Source organism: Rhea americana, unplaced genomic scaffold (genome assembly GCF_003343005.1).
Source record: "Rhea americana isolate MKP2758 unplaced genomic scaffold, rheAme1 scaffold_4, whole genome shotgun sequence".
In the NCBI taxonomy this organism is placed as follows: Eukaryota; Metazoa; Chordata; class Aves; order Rheiformes; family Rheidae; genus Rhea; species Rhea americana.
In genome coordinates, this window is record NW_028186534.1 from 4,253,131 (window position 1) to 4,275,863 (window position 22,733).

The 22,733-nt window shown below is 41.7% G+C and overlaps 1 protein-coding gene across 7 annotated transcripts in view; it reads left to right on the forward strand.

Annotated features, from left to right (window-relative positions):
• Nucleotides 1–22,733, forward strand: part of EYA2 (EYA transcriptional coactivator and phosphatase 2) — a 90,892-nt gene that overhangs the window by 34,803 nt on the left and 33,356 nt on the right. For all 7 annotated transcript variants that reach the window (XM_085313996.1, XM_085313994.1, XM_085313998.1 and 4 more), the window contains exons 3-5: nucleotides 3,560–3,608; nucleotides 4,228–4,370; nucleotides 7,226–7,342. In XM_085313996.1, coding sequence (XP_085170122.1) covers nucleotides 3,560–3,608; nucleotides 4,228–4,370; nucleotides 7,226–7,342 — 309 coding nt within the window. The remainder of the gene's footprint in view (nucleotides 1–3,559; nucleotides 3,609–4,227; nucleotides 4,371–7,225; nucleotides 7,343–22,733) is intronic.

The following is a 22,733-nucleotide window of genomic DNA, read 5'->3' on the forward strand; positions in this document are numbered from 1 at the left end:
AGAAGGTCCCAGCTATTATGTTTTCGGAGTATGTTTAACCCTTCCCTTACAGGCTGTGAGAAGCCACGGAGGTGTTTTGTGGCATGTTTGCAAGGCATTAGAAATTGTGTGATTAAGGCACATACACCGTATCTACCTATTTACAAGAACATGGGAAGGACAAGAATCTAAAGGAAACGTYCTTTTAAATGTACGTGTTTACATAAAAGATTAGAGCTAGAAATAATTAGGTGCATCATTTTGTAAACTCCTTGGTGCAGGAACTATACGTTATGCTCTATAAATAAGAGCCAGCACAACGATTGTACTGTTGGACACCRCTCTGCTAGTGTAGTTTGTGCTGATAGATTTCTTACAGATGTTTAATATGGCAGAATCTAGTACCTGTACTACCAGTGTTATGCACTTTTCTTTGGAAATATTTCATTAATTTGGAGAACAGGAGAATGTTTGTATGRCTATCAAGTCCCAGGCCTCCAGTGTAAGAAATGCACACAAATATATGTTCTGTATTGCAAATAGTTTCTGCTTTATCAATTTTAACTGTAATACGTATGTATGTAGATGTCCACGTGGACATCTGCCCTGCTATTTTTGTGGATGCTTGTTATGAGATGTAAAATTATATCAATGTGTATCAATYTTCAAATATATGATTTGCCAGCAGTTCTATGCATTTAGATTGAAATGCTTTTAATTTTAACTTGCCTCTTTTTAGCAATGACAGTAGCACATTTCATATTCATGCCTAGTAAATCCTCATTTGGCGTTCTTAGCAGATGAATTTACTCTGTACTTAACTCTTAGAATTAAATGGGAAGATGTAATATTTTTCAACTATAAAAAAAGAAATTAAGCTCTGCTCAAATTGTCCATTCTCCTGCAGTTTTTCAAATTTAAAAGCCACAGTAATGAAAAAAAATCCTTCAATGCAATTATATTTGGTAATGAGGAACAGCTTGACAGAAAAGGTGTAGCGTTTTGTTTCCACCGTCTAAAAATCTGATTTCTTTAATTGTTTTCTTTCAGGTAAGTCAAAGCAAATTTTTCCTAAGGAGTTTGWTGGTGAGTCAGGTAAGCCCACCTTTGGATTTAAAGACAATCTTTTTTTTCTATACCTTCTATTCCTGTACCTGCATATATAAATCTATATGCTGTGCTGTTTCAGTATTTTTTTRAAAATCTTTAGGAAAGAACAAACCATTGCAGCATTTTGCTTGGGGAATAGGTTAGTGTAACCATGTTTTAGAGGTAGAGGCAGGGATATTTGTGGGGTGGTTCAAGGAGAAAAGTGCCTAGGGGGTTTTTGTTGGTGGTTTTTGTGTATTTTTTGTTGGGGGCGGGGGGGAGTGTGTTTTTTTTTGTTTGTTTGTTTTTTTGTTGTTTTTATGGTCAGTGCCTGCAGTGTGTTCAGCAGGCAGTGCAAATATGCCTGCCCCAGCAGGATTTTCTTGCTTGGTAGCAGTGGGAGGAAGCGGTGGTGGTGGTGGGTAGACAGCAGCCGCAGGCGACCCCCAGTAGGGACCCCGCCAGATGGGCGCTCAGGAGAGGACTGGAWCCGACTGACCGGTACCCAAAGGGGCCACTTGCTTTCGTGTGCAGAAATTAGTCCTAAGCATAAACATCTCTATTTTCACATTTTTGGTCTAATCTAACCGAACATGGTTATTAAGTATTGCAATTCTCTGGAGGAATAGAGGAAGAAGTACATGGATGTTTTCTGAATTTTGTTAATTTTGAGTGAAGTTATCTGTGAATGTTTCTGAGTTTGGGGAAAAAGGACTCTGTTTCAAATGTTTACATCTTTTAATCAGCTGTAATTGTTTCCTCTGAAATGGCGTTCTTTCAGTAGTATATATCTACATATAATAGATGTTACACCAATTATCATTCTAAAAGGAAAATAGTGTCTCTAAATATTTTTAATTAAAAGCTCATACGCAACCGTTGGAGATTTTTTTCAAAGAACAAGCAAAGATAACGCATYTTAAATGAAATTTATTTAAAAAGTCATATCAGATTAAATGCCTGTTTTAAAAAATAGTTTGGCACCTCCATTTTTTGACATAAAATGATAAAGCCCCATAAACTATTGCAAGAAAAGGTTGTGGAGGAAGGAGTAATTTTTGAAGAAAGGTAGACCGGGAAGAATGAACCTTTCCTTATGTGAGCATGCTGGAACGTTTTGGAAATTTTCTCCAGGTTTCTGGCATACCAAGTTACTCAAACCCATAGGACTATTTCTATGTATTTAGATTGTATAGGTATTTGCATATCTCATTAAATAAAACATGCTTCAAATGTTTAAWTCACCAATTTATGAACTGCTGAATGAAGAAAGAAGTGCTGTTTTAGATGACTTCCGATGGAGGGTAATCCTTCTGAGGTGCTGGGGTTGCATGCCGGGAGGAGCCCTGCAGATGCTCCTGCCTGTTGGGGGGACCTGCCGGCTTGGGGAGGCACCACAGAGCCTCCCTCTCCCCCCAGCTCTGCGCCTGCAGTTGAGGTATCATCTCCTCTGCCCGAGAGTGGGTGGTGTTTTGTGTTCCCTGTAACAAATCAAATGATGGGTGCCACCAACTGAGGTGCAGGGTGGTGCCACCAGTGGATRGCCTGGTACCGATGTTCTCCCTGCATGGAGAAACAGCATGCAATTAATCTGATGTGCTAATTATTACAGCCTGCAGATGTTAKTGATGTTTCTGTGTGTGTTTTGGTATTTATGCTGTTATCTAAAGGCTCTAACCRGGACCTGAGAAACAAAATTTGGATGTCAATATGGAGACAACCTGTATACTACTCATGATGGCATTTGGGCACTATGTTATGTTTTTCAGTACAACTTGCTTCAGGCAACTTGCAGGTTTAATTTAGATTTTTTTTWAATTTTAATTAWATTAAACCTAAATTCATTTCTAAATAAAGATGGTGGTRTATTTTTCTCCATTACTGTTTTAGGGCACAAYTGTATGGTACATTGGAAGGCATCTTGCATGTTAACTTGTTTGTGTGATATATTTTCTACTGGTTTAGTATTTTGATACTGCCAGGTTAATAAGGTATATTATAACTAACTCTAAAAATTCAAGTGTAAGGAGAGYTACAGCATTGTATTTTTTTTATATTTCTTTTGATATATTTTTAATAAACATTTAACTAAATTCAGTCACAGCTTAGGACAGTATGAAAAAAAAAGGAAAGGGGCAAAAAGTGCAGTGCTTTTAGGTCACTTCAGTAATCATAGTACTTGCTTTTATAGCCCTTAGTGTATGAGTCATCCCACCAAAGCCTAGCTTCATGATTGATACCAGTCCCACAAGAAGAATGGGGTAGCTTGCTCAATCAATAGCACCCTCAGTTAAATTAAGCTATATTTATTCATTGTTAAGTGGAAAATAGCTTTAGAGTCTACTTCAGCTGTTTGGAGAATCACTGAAAAACAATRTCTCCTAATTACTGTATAAATCTTGCAAACCAGCAGTTGTCAAAATGGTGGTATCAGCTTGGTTGTAGAACAGAATACGATGGAAGTCTAAGACCCTTCAATTTTGCTTTCCAGGCAACAGCAAAGCAGCACCACAGTGTCCTCTCCACCTGTACTCCACAAAGTGAGTGCTCCTGCCAAGTTCTGTAATTTAAAAACCTTGTTCTGCTGAACATCCATTTTGTAGGGAYTGATGTCCCTTAGAAATTTCCTTAGAAATCATGTGCCTTAAGCCCATCCACCTGTTCCCCTTCATGTCCTGGGCCCAGGGAAGTAACTGTTTCTTAATCTTGTTAGCTATGGAGGGAGAGAAGGTTGGAGGTACCATGCTCTGTACGCTCAGACCGCTGGGAACGCAAACCACTTTGAATGTAGGTTTGTTTATGAGCGACCTCATAACATACATAGTGGAGTATGTTAAAGCGTCGGAGACTTCCTGTGACGTTGATTTGACAAACACAAAATGAAGAGGCCAAATTAGGCTGATTTTTAAATGCTTTGCACATTTTGCACACTTCTTAAATCCCTATGCATTTAGGTAATTTAATCTTAATAGATCATATCAGGAGCCATATACTGAAATAAACATTTGCCCTTGTCAAGTAAACTGAGTTCCCCAAATGTTCCCTATCACACTTTGTGTATTGTTTTATGAAAATATCACTAGAATTGTCATACCTGTGCTCTAAAGACCATGTATGGTGACTATTGCCTTAGACCTTCTGTTTTCTTGTTCTGAATAGACATTATCCCCATATAGTGACAGTCCCACCCTTCCCAGCAATGGCAACGTATGGACAGACTCAGTACAGTGCGGGACTCCAGCAAGCTGCTGCTTACACGGCCTACCCTCCTCCAGGGCAGCCATATGGGATACCYTCCTACAGTGAGTAGTCTGACATTGTGTTATCCTTGAGCACATCTTCTTCCTCTTCCTCCAAGAATACATTTAAAGCTTTATACTTTAAAATGAAAGGTTATTGCTRTCTTAGCAATGATTCTTCTTAGGCTTAAAGGAAATATGAATTTGTTTAAAAAACACAGAAGTTARGATTTCTTTAAACTATCCATCAGTCTGTTGTCTTGAGCTATGATTTTGCCAACTAAAKTTGGAGGCAGTCAGTAGTAGGATAGGAGACAGCATGAGAAACTCAGGTTCAGAAAGACATGCCATTGAAGAGCAGTCACTAGTGAGGGTTTCTGTGACTCATTCCCAAATARTCTCCTACAATAAATACAACATTTAGATATACTACACTTTGCCTTACTTTGCCTTCATTGATTCCTCTTTAAGTTTCAATGATATAAGCTACCTTAAACTTACTGTGTAGTATTCCAGAAAAAACAAGCTTCAGAACAGAGTARGGCATGAGTGAGATGATGCAAAGTACCTTGATTTTAGAAGATGACCCATATTTAGATAGTTGATTRTAGGTGTAGTAAGCATTTTTAACACCAGTCAGCTTCATTGCCCAGTTTCATGCATGACCTTACCAGCAGCCATGGGGAGACTGCTGGTGCGGGGACAGCTGGGRGATTTAGGCAGTGGGACTGATGGAGTGGGCTCTGACATCTGAARTGCTTGTCAGATGCTAAGACTTACTCTTAAGTCTTAATGCTAAGTCTTCAGAGTGTCCTCAAGTTGTGTGGAAACACTGAGAACYAGGAAGCTCTTCCTACTCTTGAAGACCAAAGCTCCTCTTGCCAAGCTGCAACTCCTCAGCAGAAAGCTTTGGGCTCCTCGCCCACAGCTGATCCCATGCCTGCTGAGCCTTGCAGCATTAACATGGCTTGGTGGCTCTGTTCCTGGTTGCTCTCAAACTCCAAAACACATTTGTTTGCTCTGCAAATACAGTTTCRCTTCCCAGCAAGAAGCTTTTCCGGAGCCATCAACAGGTCATTACCGAAGGGCAATTCCCTGCTGCCACCTCCGGGCCAGGGAAACAGGCTTGGCAGAGGCCAAGTGCTCTGACAGGGCTGCGGAGTGGTGAGCCGAGTCCCTCTTCTGGAGCTACTGGTGTGTTTGTGGCAGCTGGCTGCTTTCCAAGGCAAACTTGAAGCAGTTGTCCTGCTAGAGCAGGTGAAAGTACAGCCATTTGCTGCTGCTGGGAGTCTTTAGGGCATACATGTGTCAGACCCATATGCTGCTTATAAATCCTGCAGATGACCTCTTAGCATCCTTGAGCAGCATTTCCCCTCCCCAGCCCATATACCCTCACTAAGACACACAGCCCATATGAAAGACTCCACCTGGCTGACACCCAAGAACAATGAAGCAGTATTGTTTTTCGGCATAAAAATAAAACTGGGCCAATTTCTAGACAAAACAGAACCTTGTGTGGAAATTAATTTGGTGCTAAGTTATTTCACTGTCTGACAACAATTTTTAGGCTTCCAAAAAAGCCTGGTTACTGGAGATTAATTGTAGCTAGGGTAGGTTGAGTGTTTGCAGGCGGTGTGTTGATGTGAATGAAAAGCAGGGGATGTTATGGGAAGCGGCTTCTCTGCGTGCACTTGCAATTCCCTGGGCAGCTGGACTCCCGCAGCCGTGCAGGAGCCTGATCTGTGCAGGRGCACGTGGTTGCTCACTGCCCAAGTGAAACTCCTGCCTCTCTCAGTGCATCTCAGTGCTAACCTGGACTTAAACTGCATTGTAGCTAATCCCACATGAAGCCAAAATAAGCAATTTTAGTAGAGAGAAAATTATTCCCAACCTGAGAAAATGCAGACTTGTTGCTTTTAAGATCCATTCAGCTGGAAAACAGCATGATTGGTGACAGGCACATGAATTTGCCTTGTTTTTTGAAAAGTTTGCCTAAAAATGCTAAAAGATAGCAACAGCCTGGGAAGCGCATAAATCCAGCAGCAGAGCATCGACAAGGTCTTTGCTCAGCCCCGGCGTAGGGGGTGTGGGCCATGGCCATGTCTTGTTTTGTGCAAATACGCATGCAAAGCAGTGGAGAATCACACCCAAAGGGTACATAATAAGACGCACCTTTCAGCTGTTTGTTTTAAAAATACAGCTGTAGGATCTCAGCAGTGTCTCAAGATAAAATATCAACTCCTTTTCCCTACCAGCAAAGGTTTCATCTTGCAATGTTTAATTCAGCTCTCCCTCTATAATTTGTTGGGAGCTTTAATTGCCTAATTTTTATAATGAAAAGATTCTGTGACCTCAGGGTTTATCTATTGTTCCTGAACTACATGTTACATCTAACTGAATGGATGATAACACTCCTCCATGACTTGCCCATAAATATTTTGTTCTGAAAGCTGAAAATAAAATTTAACTAAAATGATAGCTCTGGTATCAATAGAAGTATTGAGGTTAGTTCATTGCAGTTCCTGTTGTATTGTTAATCATTGCTCGCATCTGAAAACTGTTCAGAAAAATGTGAGTCAATGGGTTTAATTCTAAAACGAAATTATTTGTCCAGATATTCTTTCTGAAAACAGTATTATTTGTGGTTGTTTCCCCATGTTAGCAAAAGTTAGTCATTCAGCTGTGGATACAAGATGTAGCTGACTTGAATAATTTGTGATTAGTGTATTTGGGTCTGTATTATTTGAGTTTTGTGTAATACCGATGTATTTTTAAGAAATTTTAGAAATTGTAAAGAAAGAGTAATCTATTAGGCTAAAATCTAGCTGAAATATTGTGAATTTCTAAACTTGTCCTGTTACATCTTTGTGTGTCAAACCCTTGCATTCTGCTCTTGGTTCCTGCTGTATGCTCCGAAGGCATCAAAACAGAAGACAGCCTGAGCCATTCTCCAGGACAGAGCGGGTTCCTTAGCTACGGGTCCAGCTTCAGTACACCAACAGCCGGACAAGCCCCATACACCTACCAGATGCATGGTGAGTACAGCCTGATTCTCTGCCAGATGGACTGTGAGAAGCCAGGCTCCTGCACTGTGTTAGACTAGTTCTTTTTCTCTTGCAGTTACAATAAAAAGAGGGAGGTACAGGTAGGGAATTCTTGGGGCTGCTCATCAAGAAATTAATTGTTGGTTGAGGTACTGGATTCAGTAGCAGTGTGCCCTGGAAAAGCTTCCCGTATGACCAATACAACTTTCGCCTCTCTGCAGGAACAATTTTTTAAATTAATTTTGTTACTGTCTACCAGGGATTGTTGTCACGAGAGTATGAAATCCTAGATTCGTAGTGGAAACAAAGCAGAAGTGCTTTTTCACTTCGTGCAAACAGCAATGCCAGTGTTATGCTTCTGCCCTGAGCTGTACTAAACAAAGTGTTTCGTGGTAGAACTGTTGCATATTGTCTCCACTGAAGTTTAAAAGCAAGCTAATATTATCATACAAAAAAAATTTGTTTTTTTTAACTATTGACACATAAGTAGTAACTGCCAAGATATATCAGCCTGTTTTAACCCTCAAAATACACCATTAAGTAATTAAAGGTTACTGAGATGAGGTTCAGAACAGCAGAGCTGAAGCAGCTGTTCTGCCCCCTCTCTCCCCCCCCCCCCCGGCAAAAAAAAAAGGATTCTGGAGCTGAGCTTTAGTAAGCTTAGAAATAACCGTTTTACCACTGTCAAAGTAATAATTGATTATAAAATAATGAATTGAGCTCCCTCGAGGCTTCAAGGACAGTGCCTTGTGCTTTGAGTTTTACAATGCATTTTCATGTTTTGTTGTACAACCATGAAGGTCAAAATACATTTTTTTTCTCCCCTAAAAATAAAACTCTTGAAACTCTTTTCTGATCGTTTAATTCTAGAAGCCATATGAAACATCAGATCTCCTGAAACTCAATGCTGAGTTGTCAACTTCATGAAAATCATAAAAGGATTTAAATCTTCATTGACATGAATGAAATAAATGAAATTGTGGAATTTCATTCATTTTAGCTTATTTCCAGCATACAGGAATTTGATTTATTTGAGCATTTTGGTGCTCAAATACTGCCTACAGGAGATCTTCACTATCTTGGCTGCTATTACATTTGCTCTTTCCTCTGGTGAAATTCACAGTTCCTTTGAATTATACCAACAGTTTTTTTCTGGGATTTGATGGGTCATTAAGCCTGAACTGGAGGAACTGTCTTCCTTGGAGAAACGAAAAAAGGGAGAACTAAAACTTGGATATAATCTATGCAATCTAAACTTAAAAACACCTGTCCAGAAAATCCTGCGAGGAGTTATGATCAATTCTAATATAATGACAATATATGAGAAGAAGCATAGCATAATCAATGTTTTATCAATCAAAACCGTACCTTTATCATTTTAGACCTGAGAAGGATAATGAGCTTGTTTTGAGAAATCCTGAAATGTCACTTTATCTCTGTCCCTCCACCTGCAGTCCAGGGGAGGGCAAGTTTGTTCCTCACCTAGAGGCCTCGTGTCCTGATTCTACCTCAATATTTAGATTGGACTTGACTAGTGAACAGTTTAAAAAAAAAAGAAAAACGAACATTGCGTTTGGAAGTGAATATCTGTAAGTGCATAAACTGAGCTGGACATTGAAAGACCAATTCCAGGARACCAGCACGTGAATATTTTTTCTGTATCTTAGAGGATCCCCCTTCATTACGGCCAAGATGTGACTGCAGTACAAGCAAGTATACCCCAGGGAGTTTAGAACAGGCCTGTGTAGGTCCTGGTGCATGGGCAGAGTGAGGAAGCTGCTACAGCACAGCCTCTATTCAGCTGTGGTTGTCTGTGTCCAGACATGCTCATTTAAAACCATCTCCAATTTGGTCACAGCAGCTCTCCAGACAGCAGTAAAAGCGGTTGGTGCCATGTGCACATGAGCTCTGACAGAGGCTGGTGCACTGGAGGAAAACCCTTCCAAGCTGTAGCTGGGAGGCAAGTGCTGCTGCTGGTAGTGCTCTGCCTTGGCGTTGTCCTTCCCTCAGCAGTCCTTGATGGGTTGGAAAACCACAGAGGAATTACATGTCTATCCCAAGGTCACGTAGAAGCCACGGGGGGGGGGGGGGAAGAAGAGATCAGGTGTCTGGCTTTGTTTGTTGGTATTGTTGAGGGTCTTTTTTAAAGCCTGTAGGTTAAGTGCCCTTTTGCATCATCATCAGCTATCCCACAGGTAAAGAAAGAAAGAAAATTCTCTGCCTCCACAGCCCTGGATGTGAAAGGTGGATGGACATACCTGCCTTGATTTTGAACTCTGAAAGCAAGCAAAATCCTAAACAGTTATATGACTGAAAAACAAAGTGAAAACCGTTTTATTCTGGGAAGTGATTTTAGAAAGCTGGGGAATGTGAGGTGACCTTCTGCTGATATTGGTGTGCTAGTGTTGTCACAGCTCATGTCTCTTACCCTAAGGTGATTTTTGTGGCTTGGATCCCTAATGGGACATGTTGGAAGCAGCTGGGTTGGATGTGCCACAAAGTCAAAGTGTGGGGCCTCTGTTTTTCTTCACCTTGACTCCTGCAAGCTTCTTCCATCCTTCCTATAAGAGGAGTCCAATTTTTGGTTTCTATTTTACTCCTTGAGCATCTCYATCTTGTCCTGAGACCATGTTACACTCAGCAGTAGAAATCCTCTTTGGGAAAACTGTCACTTGCAATCACCAGCAGTTCTAGATGCTGGAGTGTCATGGGTTGCTTGCTGCTTCATCTAAGGTCTGCAGTGCTTTGTCTACAGGCTCTTGGAGCAACAACAGCTGTGCTATTTCCTGGCTAGCTACTGGATGATTAGATACTGATGGCTGTAACATCGCTACTGACAACATACAGGCATTTTCTGTTGCTGCCTTCTAAGCATGGTATATTCCTGTCTAGGTTTCTGTTGGTTTTTGTTTCCCCAGAACTCGGGCTCCACACATGCTTTGTGTTAGCTTGAAAGTCTGAGCTGGTTGAGGAGGCAAACTCTTGATTCACTTGGGACTGAAGTTTTTAAGATGGCCCCTTTGTTCAAACAAGAGGTTTAGACAAGCAAATTCTGTGCATCAGCACTTGAAAATGTTACACTTGCAGAAATTACTGACGTAACAGTGCCTGTTGTAAAGTAGCCCAGGAGGAACTTCATGCACACGCGGATGAGCGTGAATGTGCTCCAAGTGCTTCCAGATAATGTTCCCTAGGGCGGTGCTATGGTATTAGATGAAATCACTTCATTTGGTTCAAATTTTTGTCAGGCAGATTATTTCAGCCAGCTTGCTAAGCCCTTAATGCAAAAGAAAAACAAAGGAAAACAGTTTCTGCAAGTGGCAGGTGCTTACGCCAAGGCAAACGGAGCAAGAATAAATGTGTCTTCCTGTTGTAAACAAACATTTCCACCCTTCTCCTACTTGCTCAAGAGCAGGAGAGGCTGAAGCGTCCTGACCGTAAGGTTTGTTTACCTTGCTGAGCACTGCTGAACAGTCTGAAGGAGAAGGCAAGAGCCTTCCTGTGTTGATTGCTACCGAGGAATGTGTGCTCATGCTTTCCCACGCTGCAGCACCTGCAGCAGGGAGGTGCCCGCTCCCCACTGTGGGCCCGCGAGCCAACAGCAGCCTCTCTACACCACCTCACACCAGCACTGTGCAGACCCTTGCCACGTTCACCACTGTCCTGCTGGTCACCCTGTTGTTGACCCCAGGAAATGACTCTGGACGATGGGCTAAAGCAGTTGAAGTACAAGGTTTTATTTATGTGTTTTTTATAAAATCAAATTTCAGRGAGACTTTAAAAGTCCAAGTCTTTACCCTGCTTCGAGGACTAAATGCTTATTACATCATGTCAAAGGAGAGAAAAGATCTTGAGAACAGAGAGAGGTGTGGTGGCTCAGAAAGGCAAGGTATCTCCAGGAGGGTGTGCTACTCAGTTTTGTCCTTTAATGTAGGAGGAAAAATTATTTTCTCAAGCTAACTTCTGCAGGTATTGTAAGGCAGTAATAGCTGAAGTATATAAGCRGAATAATTTTGACTGCTGTTTGCCTGCATTTAGCAGCAGCTCCTGAGAGCTATCTAATGAAGTCATCTGCAGGAAGGAGTATTTGGTTAGCTCATGAATCTCTAGCAGATTCTGTGGAGCCTCAAATCCTCTCTCTCCCCCTAATTCAAGAATTACATGGTGCAGCCAGTGAATAGGCACGTATCGCAGGTGTGTTATGCCAGTCAGAGGAATAAATGACCTCTGATGACAAATACTTGGTCTCCTGAGACTCTGGAACAAATATTCTTTCGTAAGTGCAGAGGTGGTTGGTGCTGGTGGCTTTGCTCTCCTGTTTCTTTGGTACTAGCAGAAACTCTGGCCAGGATGTGCATGTCAGGTTGAGGCCTCTCCTTGGTGGCTGGTTTTGGTAATACGACACTTTTCAAGCCAGAGTCTGCTTTCCTTTATGTCTGTTCGTTTCCATTACAAAAACAGATGGTGCAGGTGTAATCGGGTCGTGTTCAGCTTTTCATCTTTAACTCCAATTATCAATTGTATTCTGGTTCTTGAGCAGGAACTGAATCCACTGAATAGCAGTAATGAGAGTAGGATATGCTTTTGGTCACTGAGTGGTAAACAAAAAAAAAAAAAAAAAAAAAAAAAAAAAAAAAAAAAAAACTATTTTGCAGACAGCCAGAAGGGGAAATCTATTTTCATGCTTCCCTAGCATGAAAATAAATTAAATGTGGAAGGGTTTAGAAGCCAAATATCTAACACAGATCTCACATATATAAACATAAAAGATGAGATTGGCAAGTTTATAGCTCTCAAAAATGATGTGGAACTGTATCACAAAGGTACTGTAGATGGAAGTAATGATTGTGATTGCCAGTTTATACCCCTAACCTGTCAAAAATAATCTTACCTGAATATTTTCATGCCTCAAAGGAAAAATCCTAATATTTTCCAAACAAATCTCCCTTGTGTAGCTTCTTGTCTGTGGTACTATGCCAAGTAGACTTGATCAAAAAGTCTAATGAAACCACATACTCCTGCAACTTGTGGTAACTCTTAATTTTCATCTATTTTTACCAAGCTCTAAGCCAATCAGGATGTGAAATGAATGTTTCAGCTAAAATACTTTTTTTGGWAAACCTGAGGGCCATTGTTTTTATTGCTGCCCTCAAAGACATTTTTTATCCATTCCTTCTCCAGCCATTTGGTTATGGCACCTTGTGCATATTAGGTATGGTCATATCTAGTTTTACAGAACTTTTGCAGGTGTATGTAACCCTGATTAGTAGAGGAAGCTCTTCAGGCTGTAAGCTGTTGTTTTGGTGTCATGTAGGCAGCAGGAACTTCAAGCAGCATTTCCATCCAGTCTTGCTAGTAACTGGCCACATCTCTCATCTGTCCGCTTGTCATTCCCTGATGTTTTGATCTTTCTGTACCTTGGTTTTATTACAAAGAGAAGACTAAGACTGAGACCATAACGTCTCATGAATGTTAGCACTTTGTCAACTCGGAAAGAGTATTTCAAAGAAGAGGCTTCACATTATTATAACAGAACAGAATCTGGCTATATAAAGGGGCAAGATGGTTATCAAATGCTTAAGAAAATCATTTAATCAGCTATGTTAAAATGCTATGAGAAAACTCTACCAGCATATTAGCTAATGTAAAAAACCATCAGCTTTGCAGAGAGTACTCGCAGCCAACGTTTAGAGCGTTTCCTGTGGTTGCCTGAGCATGCGTTATCCCCTTATTGCACATCAGGCCATCTCTTCTCAGCTTGTCATTAATTTCTAGACAATGCCCTGCTCTTTGGTTGTTATTGCTAAAATGACAGCTGGTATGAAGCTATGAAATTGCACAACAGTTAAAACTGTAGCCAAAGACCGATGCAGATACTGTCTTTGGGCAGAAAAACATTTGACCACCATATTTTTTTTCAATATCCAAATCCATCTACCCACAAAATACTTTTTACATTACAAAGGAAAATTTAGTTACGTAACAGGGATATTTCGCATTGCCAAGGAACTACAAGGCAGTATTGAGTTCAGTGCAGACATAAATTTGGGGCCAAGGACCTATGCACTGAAATTTGTTGCTACTGCTGAGCATTTGTTTTCTTTGTAGASTGCATTTTGATCATCTGTCAAATAATGAATGAGTGAAAAGCAGCATTTCTTTTGTGCAGTGCTGATTTGAAGTGGACTAATTACGTATGTTGCTTATGTTTGTAGGATGAATTGCCAATGAATTGTTATTGCTTGAGAAAAAAAATAATGTTGAATATTTAGTTAATCAAAATGTTTTCTTATGCTGGAAATATTTTAGCTCTTGTTAATATCTGGATAGTGTAGATATTTTTTTCCAAATAGATGCCTGAATTTCTTGTAGTTGTGTGCCAATTTGTGTGCTACATATATAATACGAATCCATAAATATCCATTTGGCACAAGTGACTAACTCCGCATGCATGAATTTTGCGAAGGAAGTGGCATGTTTAATTTTAAGCTTGATTCTTTAAGAACTTAGTGATGAAATGTGCAAGATGGGGAAATTTCAATTTACACTTGTGAAATGTGGATTATGCTTTGGCCTACAGATAGTCAATCCATCTGAAGTCTCAGAAAACAGAGAGAGAGAAAGAATGTTCTCAGCAAACTCATTCAAATACTTCTGATTGGTAAAATTAAAATCTTGGTAGAGACTGAGTAGCCTCTTTCAAAGCTTGTGCTTCACAGCTGGTTTGCATTAGTTGTAGCCTAAAACCGTGGCTGTGCTCTGCTCYGCTCCATGGTGAGTTCAGCGGGGAGAGGCCTCTCTTCAGAGGGGTCAGACCTCACTTTTTACAGTGTAAATACAAATTCCCCCAGAATAACAGCACAGTTGCCCTTTCAAAGATTTCTAAACACCAGGGGCTGACCATGCTACATTTACTTTGTTTTAAAGCTAGCCATCTTACAGGAGAGGGAACTCCTGGGAAGAGGCAAAGGTGTTGACAGTGATGCACTGTAAGCTGCAAGGATCTGTGCTACTGCTACTCAAGGAGAAAGCCCTGTGCTAAGTTGTCCTGTTTGCTGCTTGTGCAGACTTTTTTGATGCATCCTTTCAGAAGTCTTGTTGTAATTGGCATTAAAATATATTTTTAGATTCTTACTAAACCAAGATGGACACGGGAGGGGATATGCCATGGGAAGGAATAGACACCGAGTGGACGTTTGTAGAGCTAGGGGAGCAAATGCCTGTTTGCAAGAGAGAAATGTGCCAACAAATGTTTTGCACATCTRTACTATCAGGCTGGACTGAGGTTTGACCAGTCAGTGGTCTATGTGGAACATCATGGTTTGGTAAGGCTTAAAGCTGTATGAGGACACAGGTTCTCATAGCCAAACAGTACACCTGGAAACTCAGAAGTAAAACCAAAATCACGTTAACTATGGAGATGGTAATGGTACAGGGAAAACCAGGAATCTGTTTTGAGACAGTATTCACTTAGGAGATACCTCATCTCTCGTCTCTACTGAGGTGCTCAAGAGGAGTTTTTTTGTCAGCGACGTGCTGAGGAGAGTTCTACCTGCACCCATCGCCTGTGAAGAGCTGACTTGCTCGTGGATGACGACACATAAAGAGACAGAAAAAGTATAAAGGAAGAAGAATAACATTAATCTGCATTAAAAGCAGCACTTTGGGCATCCTGGCCTCCTACCACAGGAGGAATCACAGAAGAGGAGAATTTTGAAGCATTAGCTTTGCAAATATTTAGGAGGAATGCTTCTCTCCGTGTGAAGAACAGCATGGGAGGCAGCTTGAAAGTTTTGTTTGAATGTCTACCATCTGAGAAATGGAAGCAGGCATGACAGCCATGAATGAGAAAGAATCAATAAGGGGAGAATTATGAAGGAATTGGATAACAGAAATATGGTTTATATGTGCTGTGATGAGGAAGTGGGAGCCAGAAGAGAGATGAAGAAGTGACATTGTTTCCTTAGCCTGCTTCTTTGACCATCTTGTGAGCAGCAGTTGAGACATCCAGCAGCAGATCATGTTTGCATTTCTGGAGATCTGCTAGAATGCTCAAGACATGGGATAACGGGATCTTGGATGAGAGGTTAGGTGCCTGGATGAATTGGACAGAGCATATATAAGGCAGAAAGAGATCTTAGTTTTGGTATAGCCTAGATGGTTGTGGTCCTGAGCAAGACACAGAATAGTAATTCTATTCATAGTGATTAAGACAGACAGAGGAGGTGATAATTAAGGTCTCCCCTGTCTAACATGCTCTGGGTGACTGCTTGAGCAGGGGGGTTGGACTAGATGATCTCCAGAGGTTCCTTCCAACCTTACCGATTTGTGATATTTTAATTATTTTGAGCTTAAGTGCAAATAAACGTCCAAAAGAAGAACAAAGATTCTAGTTTGGCCTGGAAAGATTGCCTCATTCCTAGACCTGTGTTCTCCTGTGTGCATATTAACACATTTATATGCACCTGTACCTTTAAAGAGATGAGGAAAAATTATGAATGGTATAAAAGTCAAACTTTACGCTTAAATTGCTTCCCATGAAGCTATGCTGAGTTTTGTGTTGAGATTTCTGCTATACACTAAATGGATGCCTGTATTTCACAGGAAACAATACATCTTTGCTGTGCGATCTTATGTCATAGTTCAACCTCTCAAGTGAGCAGTAGGGCTATATAGCTAATAAGTAGATGAGAAAAAAGAACATTTTTCATGYGTTAGAGGAAGTTTAGTAGCGAAGAGATGGGCACGTGCTTGTGTCAGTTTGTATTTGCAGTTCACATTTCAGCTTAAAAAGCTCTGTAGTGGAGGGAGCAGCAGTGTGTATTAATGAATTCTGAGAACTGGCTTAATTTCTAAATGTGAAATTAAATTACATGGAAAGTTTTGTTTTTCTGGAATCACATCTAATAATGCTTTCTTGAAAATGTCTAGAAGATTTCTAGAAGAACTAGTATAAAATTACATATGAAAACGCACATCGAGAAACATACCCTGCATAGTCAAGCACTTGAAAGTTAGGAAATGTTAGATTCTTGGTGCAGTGCAGTCTTTGAACTTAAGGTTTTTGTATCTTATTTCCAGGCACTGCATGAGAAATCTGGTGGAAAAAGATAGAACACAGTCATACAATCAAAGGTTGTGATAATGTTTGTATACGAGTAAGGTCTGACCCTCTTTCAGTTAGCACAGGCTGTACAAATCAGGAGTTTCTTAGCTGATGTGCTAGCATCAGGTAACACTTGCATGGCTTTTTGTGTATAGTTGGTAGGCAGTTTCTATTTATATTGGCAGGGTTTAAACACTGAAACTTCTGCAAACACTATGATAGTTAGAACTGCAAGAATACCTGCACTATCTGAAGAGACCACTGAGCCTTATTAAAGACAAAGATGAGGATGTAAACTTGGCTTAGGAAGTCTCTAAGTGGCAGACTAATGGGAGCTGAGAAGGAGAACCAGGAGAAAGCTCTTTTGTCCTGTTCTTATACCTTTCTCTGAGCACCCACTATTGGCTACCCCTTTTTTCCCTGGAGGCACTGCAGCAGTGAAGCAACGCATGCAGGGGCAAGAAAAGACTTGGGGCAATGGGCTGGGTCCGGAAAGTGTTCAGCAGAGATGTAACTTGCTCTGCAGCAATGGGTCAAAGAGTGGAGGCATAGTGCCCAGCTTGCTCACCTATTATCCCCTGCCTTTGTATTTAGAGATCCCCCTTGCTCCTCAAGGGCAAGGGAATTGCTAAATATGTGGGTAGGCACAGACCAGGTTTCCAACCCCCAAAGTGCACGATAGCAGAAGTTATAGGACTAGTTAGGTTTTCATGCTGACCTGGGAAATGGAATCTTTTGATCGCTAAGCATGAGACAGTGCAGAAGGTGGCAAATCCAACTTGCATTCACTGTGTCCTGTTACCTGTCAGTAGGTTTGATGGGTGATTGTGTCTGGGTRAAACAGCATCTGGAGGAGTCTTATGCCTCCATGGAGCCTCTTATATAAAGTCAGGTTTGCTGATGGTTTTGTGAACGAGGCACTATACAGAAACTATGTTTTTCTTGTAACGTTCACTCTTCAACACAAAATATTTCCTTGCAATTTGTTTTTAAAGGCAATCCAGTGTGGTTTCCATCTATAGCTGCAGCATCCTTTGACRGGAGTAGTTAAAAGGAAACTTTCTCAGAAAAGAAACAGAAATGTTTTCCCAGGGCTCAAATCCTGAGAGTAAATATAAACTATCCCAGTGCTTTCAACACCATTGTTGAGCTGCATTGAGCTGTACAGGTGACCGGGTTCAAAAGAATGGTAAAAGCCAGGCCCTTCCAACTGCTCCGGTCATCACTTGTTAAAGCTCTTTGAGGCTCTGTGGGTTGAGTGCTCCCAGAAGCAGGCAGCAGTGGGAAGAGCTTTGGCTCAGAAAAATTGTGCTGTGAAATGTGTTTTCTATCACCATTCAGAATACCCACAAACACCTGGTCAGGCTAGCAGGACTGAATGGGATTGCAGTGGGAGACCAATGGACATATTTAAAATGGGTAACATATCAGGGAGTATTGTCTGCAGGAGGGTTTCATATGCTTCTGGGAGCAATATGCATTAATAGATGCTGCTGATGTCAAATGCTATAACACTGCAGAACCACCCTTTTTATCTGGGTTAATAWAGTGTGCTCTTCCCTGTCTGAGCCCTTCCAGACAGAAATACAAGACTGTTTTTGGAGAAGGGTTCATTAAGTCTAATGGCAAACAGTTGAGCAATATGGTGCAATGTACATATGGGTTGAGTTTTTCTTCTCCTTTAACAGGTCAGATAGTCTTGAAATACCTCCACAGCTGACAACCATGCAACATTTTATGAGTTTTCTTGCCCAATAAATGCAGGCAGATGTTGTAGGATTTGGAACCTTACAAGGCACTGGAGTATAGCTGGCGGGAGGTAATTTTGATGAGTGCTTAACCTCTAGCTAAAAAAGTAGCAGCTTGAAGAAGGCAATATTTACTGCAGGAAACATTAGCTTGTCAGAGAGCTAAAGCACTGCAAAGAGCCTTTTGAATGGCCATGCAAGTCTTCAGCCAGATGTTGTTCATAGTGTAGAGTAATGCACGCTCTGCTGGGAGTTAGACCAGGGCCTTTCCTTGCATCACTCATAGTCAACATTATTTCCTGTAGGAACAGCTTGCTAATGTAAGAATACACAAGCCATTATAGTCAGGCTTATAAAATACCATGCAATTCARCTGAACCCTGTAGGCATTTATTTTATTAGTGTTAAGTGATCAAATAATCCTTTGAGAGAACTCTCACTGGAACCACTGTATGATTCATCTACAGGTTAGGAGAACAACCTAGGTCATAGCTGTACTGTTTTATTTCAGGCACATTCAGAAGTGCCTGTGGTAGCTATCCACTGAATTCCCTAGCCTCAGCCCAGCTTTCCATCTTCTGGGTGTTCTTGGTCTCCCAGTTGCTGCTAGCTACCCAAGTGGCTATGAAAGTGCCCTGCTGTACAACCCTGTTGAGATCTGGATACCTCCAACTCTGATTTTTGCATATTTCATTAAATATTGTAATGGAAGTGCAAACTATCTGTTCGTGTCAGTATAGCAGTTTGTTCTTTTTTTGAGCAGCACRAGAGACAGAACACCTTTCTGATGACAGATCCCCTCTGATTTGTGAAATGTAAGGAAGGGTGCAGACCTAATTTTCAGAGCTTCCTACAAGACTGAGCTGAACTCTACTACACGTCCATTCTATCTTCATAACCACAGCTCCTCGAGACACTGRTGTTCTGTTGATGCACTCTGAGTCACAAGCTGCTTCTGAAAGAAAACCTTCTTTTGACAGTGCCAAAGCTTAGTCCTGAAGATACTGAAAATAACCCTGAACTTTCTTTTATTTTCTTTACTTGTCTGAACGGAAGGAGGGATGGGGAAATGCTACTTGTTACAGCAGTGATGGAAAGAGAAATGGAGAAACTGAGAGGAAGGAGAAATTGGCATGAAAGGTTTTGCAGCAGCACAGTCCAGTTCCCACACCACTGAAACTGTCCTTCACTGTGGCATAGGCTACAAAATACTTGAATTAAAAAGGGGGATAAGGGAAGAATAGCAAACGAAATCCATCTGTTGTGAAGAACAGGAATATAACATCAATCAGCTCACAAAATTTTCCTCTTTAAATGTTGCCCTTAGACACTCAGAGAAGGGCTACATTTACTTAGCAGGGAAAAGCTGTGGCACAGAGTATGTACAACATATGCATGGCCTTTATGCATGCAAGTGTGTTTGTGATATATATATATATTCTTTACAGGAACGTTTACAGTGCTGTACATCTGAAGAGCCATTTTTCTCTAGAATACAGATTGTTTTATTACCAGCTAAATGTTCCTTAAGCTACCTGTGAATGAGGGCATTGTGACATTTAGCAACTGGTTTGATTGAACACAGATGTGAACCATATTCCATATGGAGAAGATCCAAAGGGAGAGGTCCTAGGGTTGTTTCTGATTTGCAAGTAGGAGTTAATGCAGTCGCTTGACACTGCGCTACCAAGATGGATGGAAACAAATCCCTCGCTCACCCATCTACAGTAGAGTGAACCTAAAAAGCCGCTGCAGTCTGGCCAGGAAGAAATGCCAGTGTGTGTGAAAGCAAAAGCCCTATGGAAATGGGCAGTATCCATACAGAAGTGGGAGAGGGCATGAGCATTGCTCACCCAGAGGCTTCCTAGCACTGCCCTGTTTTGTATGACTACTGCTTTTCACGTGTCATTCAAGGCACRCTAATTATTACAGTAAGTGCTATTGCCTTGGAGAGCATTTGAAATGATTGGATAAATGGTTGGAAGCAGTTGTGAGGAATAGGGATAAATTGATAATGGCAGTATTAGAGGATTTTTGATAATTTTTCAGCATTTCTTGAGTGTAAAATTTGCTTACACAGAGCTGAAATTTCATGCAGTGGAATTCATGACATTACTGAAAGAAAATGAAACATTTAGGGCCATTTTTGATGCATTTTGGGCTGCTGAATTCTGAGGGGCAGCTGACAAATTGTAGCTAGCATGTTCTGTTCTTCTGTGGGTAAAGAGGGAGGTTTTTCCTCTGTGTCTTCAGCTGCCATGGTGCCTGTTTGTTTTCCTTCCACTTGGACTGCTTGTGCAGCATTGGAAAAGTGGGCTTTCCAAGAAACCTAGCCTGTAAATTGGAGCTGGGACTGTACTACAGTCCCTAGGAGACAGCTGTAGTCCCCAAGAAAGAGGTTAATGTTGAACATAGTTAAAATAAAAATTTCTGAACCTGAGTCTCTCAGAACTTTCTGCTTTRTGCAGGTGAGTGATTTCTTCTCCTAACTTTTCATCCTTATTCATCTGGGAAGAAATTCTGAGTTTTTAGTAGCTTTGCTTGGTTTTCTAGAGCATCCTTATCTGTGTCTACTCTGCCATAACAAGAGCAAGGTGTCAGGAGATACGGAGCTTAGCAGTGGCTCTGGAGCTCCTCCGCAGGGGTTGCCTTCCTGAATGCTGTGCTGTAGGGGTGAGAAAGGTGGTTGTTTTTGATCTCAATTTTGACAAGAGAGGCTTGGCTCATCRGCAATGTATCTCAGAGTTTGACTGCTGGGTCAGATCCCTCTCAGCACCCCGGAAAGGTACCTTGGTAGATGTATATTTAGTGCTGTGTCAGCAGCTTAAGCTGCTGACAGCAGGTGAGTCCCCATCACCTCCGCCAAGTCCTTTCTTCGTGACCAAACACTCCTACTGGATCAGGACACAAWGACGGCAGCTAGCACACATCTGAAAAAGCTGTGTTGCCAAAATCTGTACCTGTGCCTGCTCTGAATTTAAGGTTTCTGAAATACCTRTTTCACTAGAATTTAAATATATGGGTGAAAAAAATAGGAGTTTTGTCTTCTCACCATAGTTGTCTGGGCAGAGGGAACCGCACTGGAGAGGCCAGCAGTGAGACCCTCCTGGGACACTCTCACRCTGGGGCATCTCTGCAAAAATATTCCACAAAACTGCAGTGTAAACTGCATTATGCAGCTCGTGCAAAATTCATTRCAAAATCGTTCTGATATTGCAGGGYTTTTTTTATATAATTCTCTCAAATTGTTTGGAAAAGGGGAAGCTGCGGTATTGTGTGCAGGTAGCACAGCAATAAATATGTTCTCATCACAGTTTACACATAAAGCGCGAGTCCCTCGAGGTAACTCATCCCCCTCTTGACAGCTTTAATAAAGGATGATGGATTGTTTCTAAACAGCGGTTTGGGAAGATCAGAAGCTCCCCTGTAGTGCGTGGAGCGCGGGTGTACAAGAGCTGCTGCACGTGCCGCCAAAGTGGTTTGTGCCCGTAAGCAGTGGGCTGTGCTCCCCCCCTTCATCATGGTGAGAAATGCGTAGTTACCACAGAAACATCTTCATCCTGCTGCATCTTAGTTGCTTTTTGAAAAAAATGTGCAGAAAAAGGGAAGCTAGCGTAGGTGAGAGGGGTGCTGCCTGGAGGGGTCCATCCCCCTCCTGCTGTGCAAGCTCTCCTTCTAGGACTGTGTTTTGGGGTAGAAAGAGGAGGACATGCCACCCACCTGCTGTGGCTCAGCTCTGTTTTGGACTGAGCAGGCCTATGAGGGGTTCGGCTTTGGATTCTTGTCCTCTCTCGTGTCCCTTCTSTTCCCTTCCCGGTCTCTGCTTTTGGAAGGACTATGTGTGGCAGCAGATTGTGCCTGGAGGGCAGAGTCCTCCTTGTTGTCCTCCTCATTCCTGCTGGGCGTGCAGTTTATTGCTGGCCACACTTGGCAGAGCAGAGTTTGTTCAGCTGCCTGTTCCCAAGCTAATCTGGTGTCTTAAAATAAAAATGAGCAAATGGGTCATGGGGGAAAGGATGCCACATGAAGGCATGGAGAGAGGCATCTGGCTAGAGCAACTCTGCTCAAAAGCAGTCCCACAGTAAGAAACCAGAGAGGAATAAAAGGCTCCTGCGTGCCTGAGTAGGGTTCAGTCCACGAGTGTATGGAAGTGGAGCCCATGCGAGAACCTGCCGTGGCCGCRCAGCCCCAGAATTGTACCTGCGTTGCTGTATTCAGCTGTGGAAGTAGCAGGGCAGAGCACCTCTGGATCCTGCCGCCTTCCAGCTCCCRGCATAGCCCAGCTTTCCCTTCCTGTTCGTGAGTGGAAGCCCTCAGAGCAAGCACTGTGCAAACCTTGGAAGAAAACTTTTTGAGTAATTTAGCATTGTGCCGTGCCAGTTTCAGAGGCAGGTTGCTGTCCGGGGGAAGAGGAAAATGTGGAACAGCAAACAGCAGAGACTGGAGCTGAGTCAAGGCCAGACTTACCAGAGGCAACGGATCCAAGCAATGAGAAGCTCTGAGCTCTTCCACCACTTCCCTGGTGGGA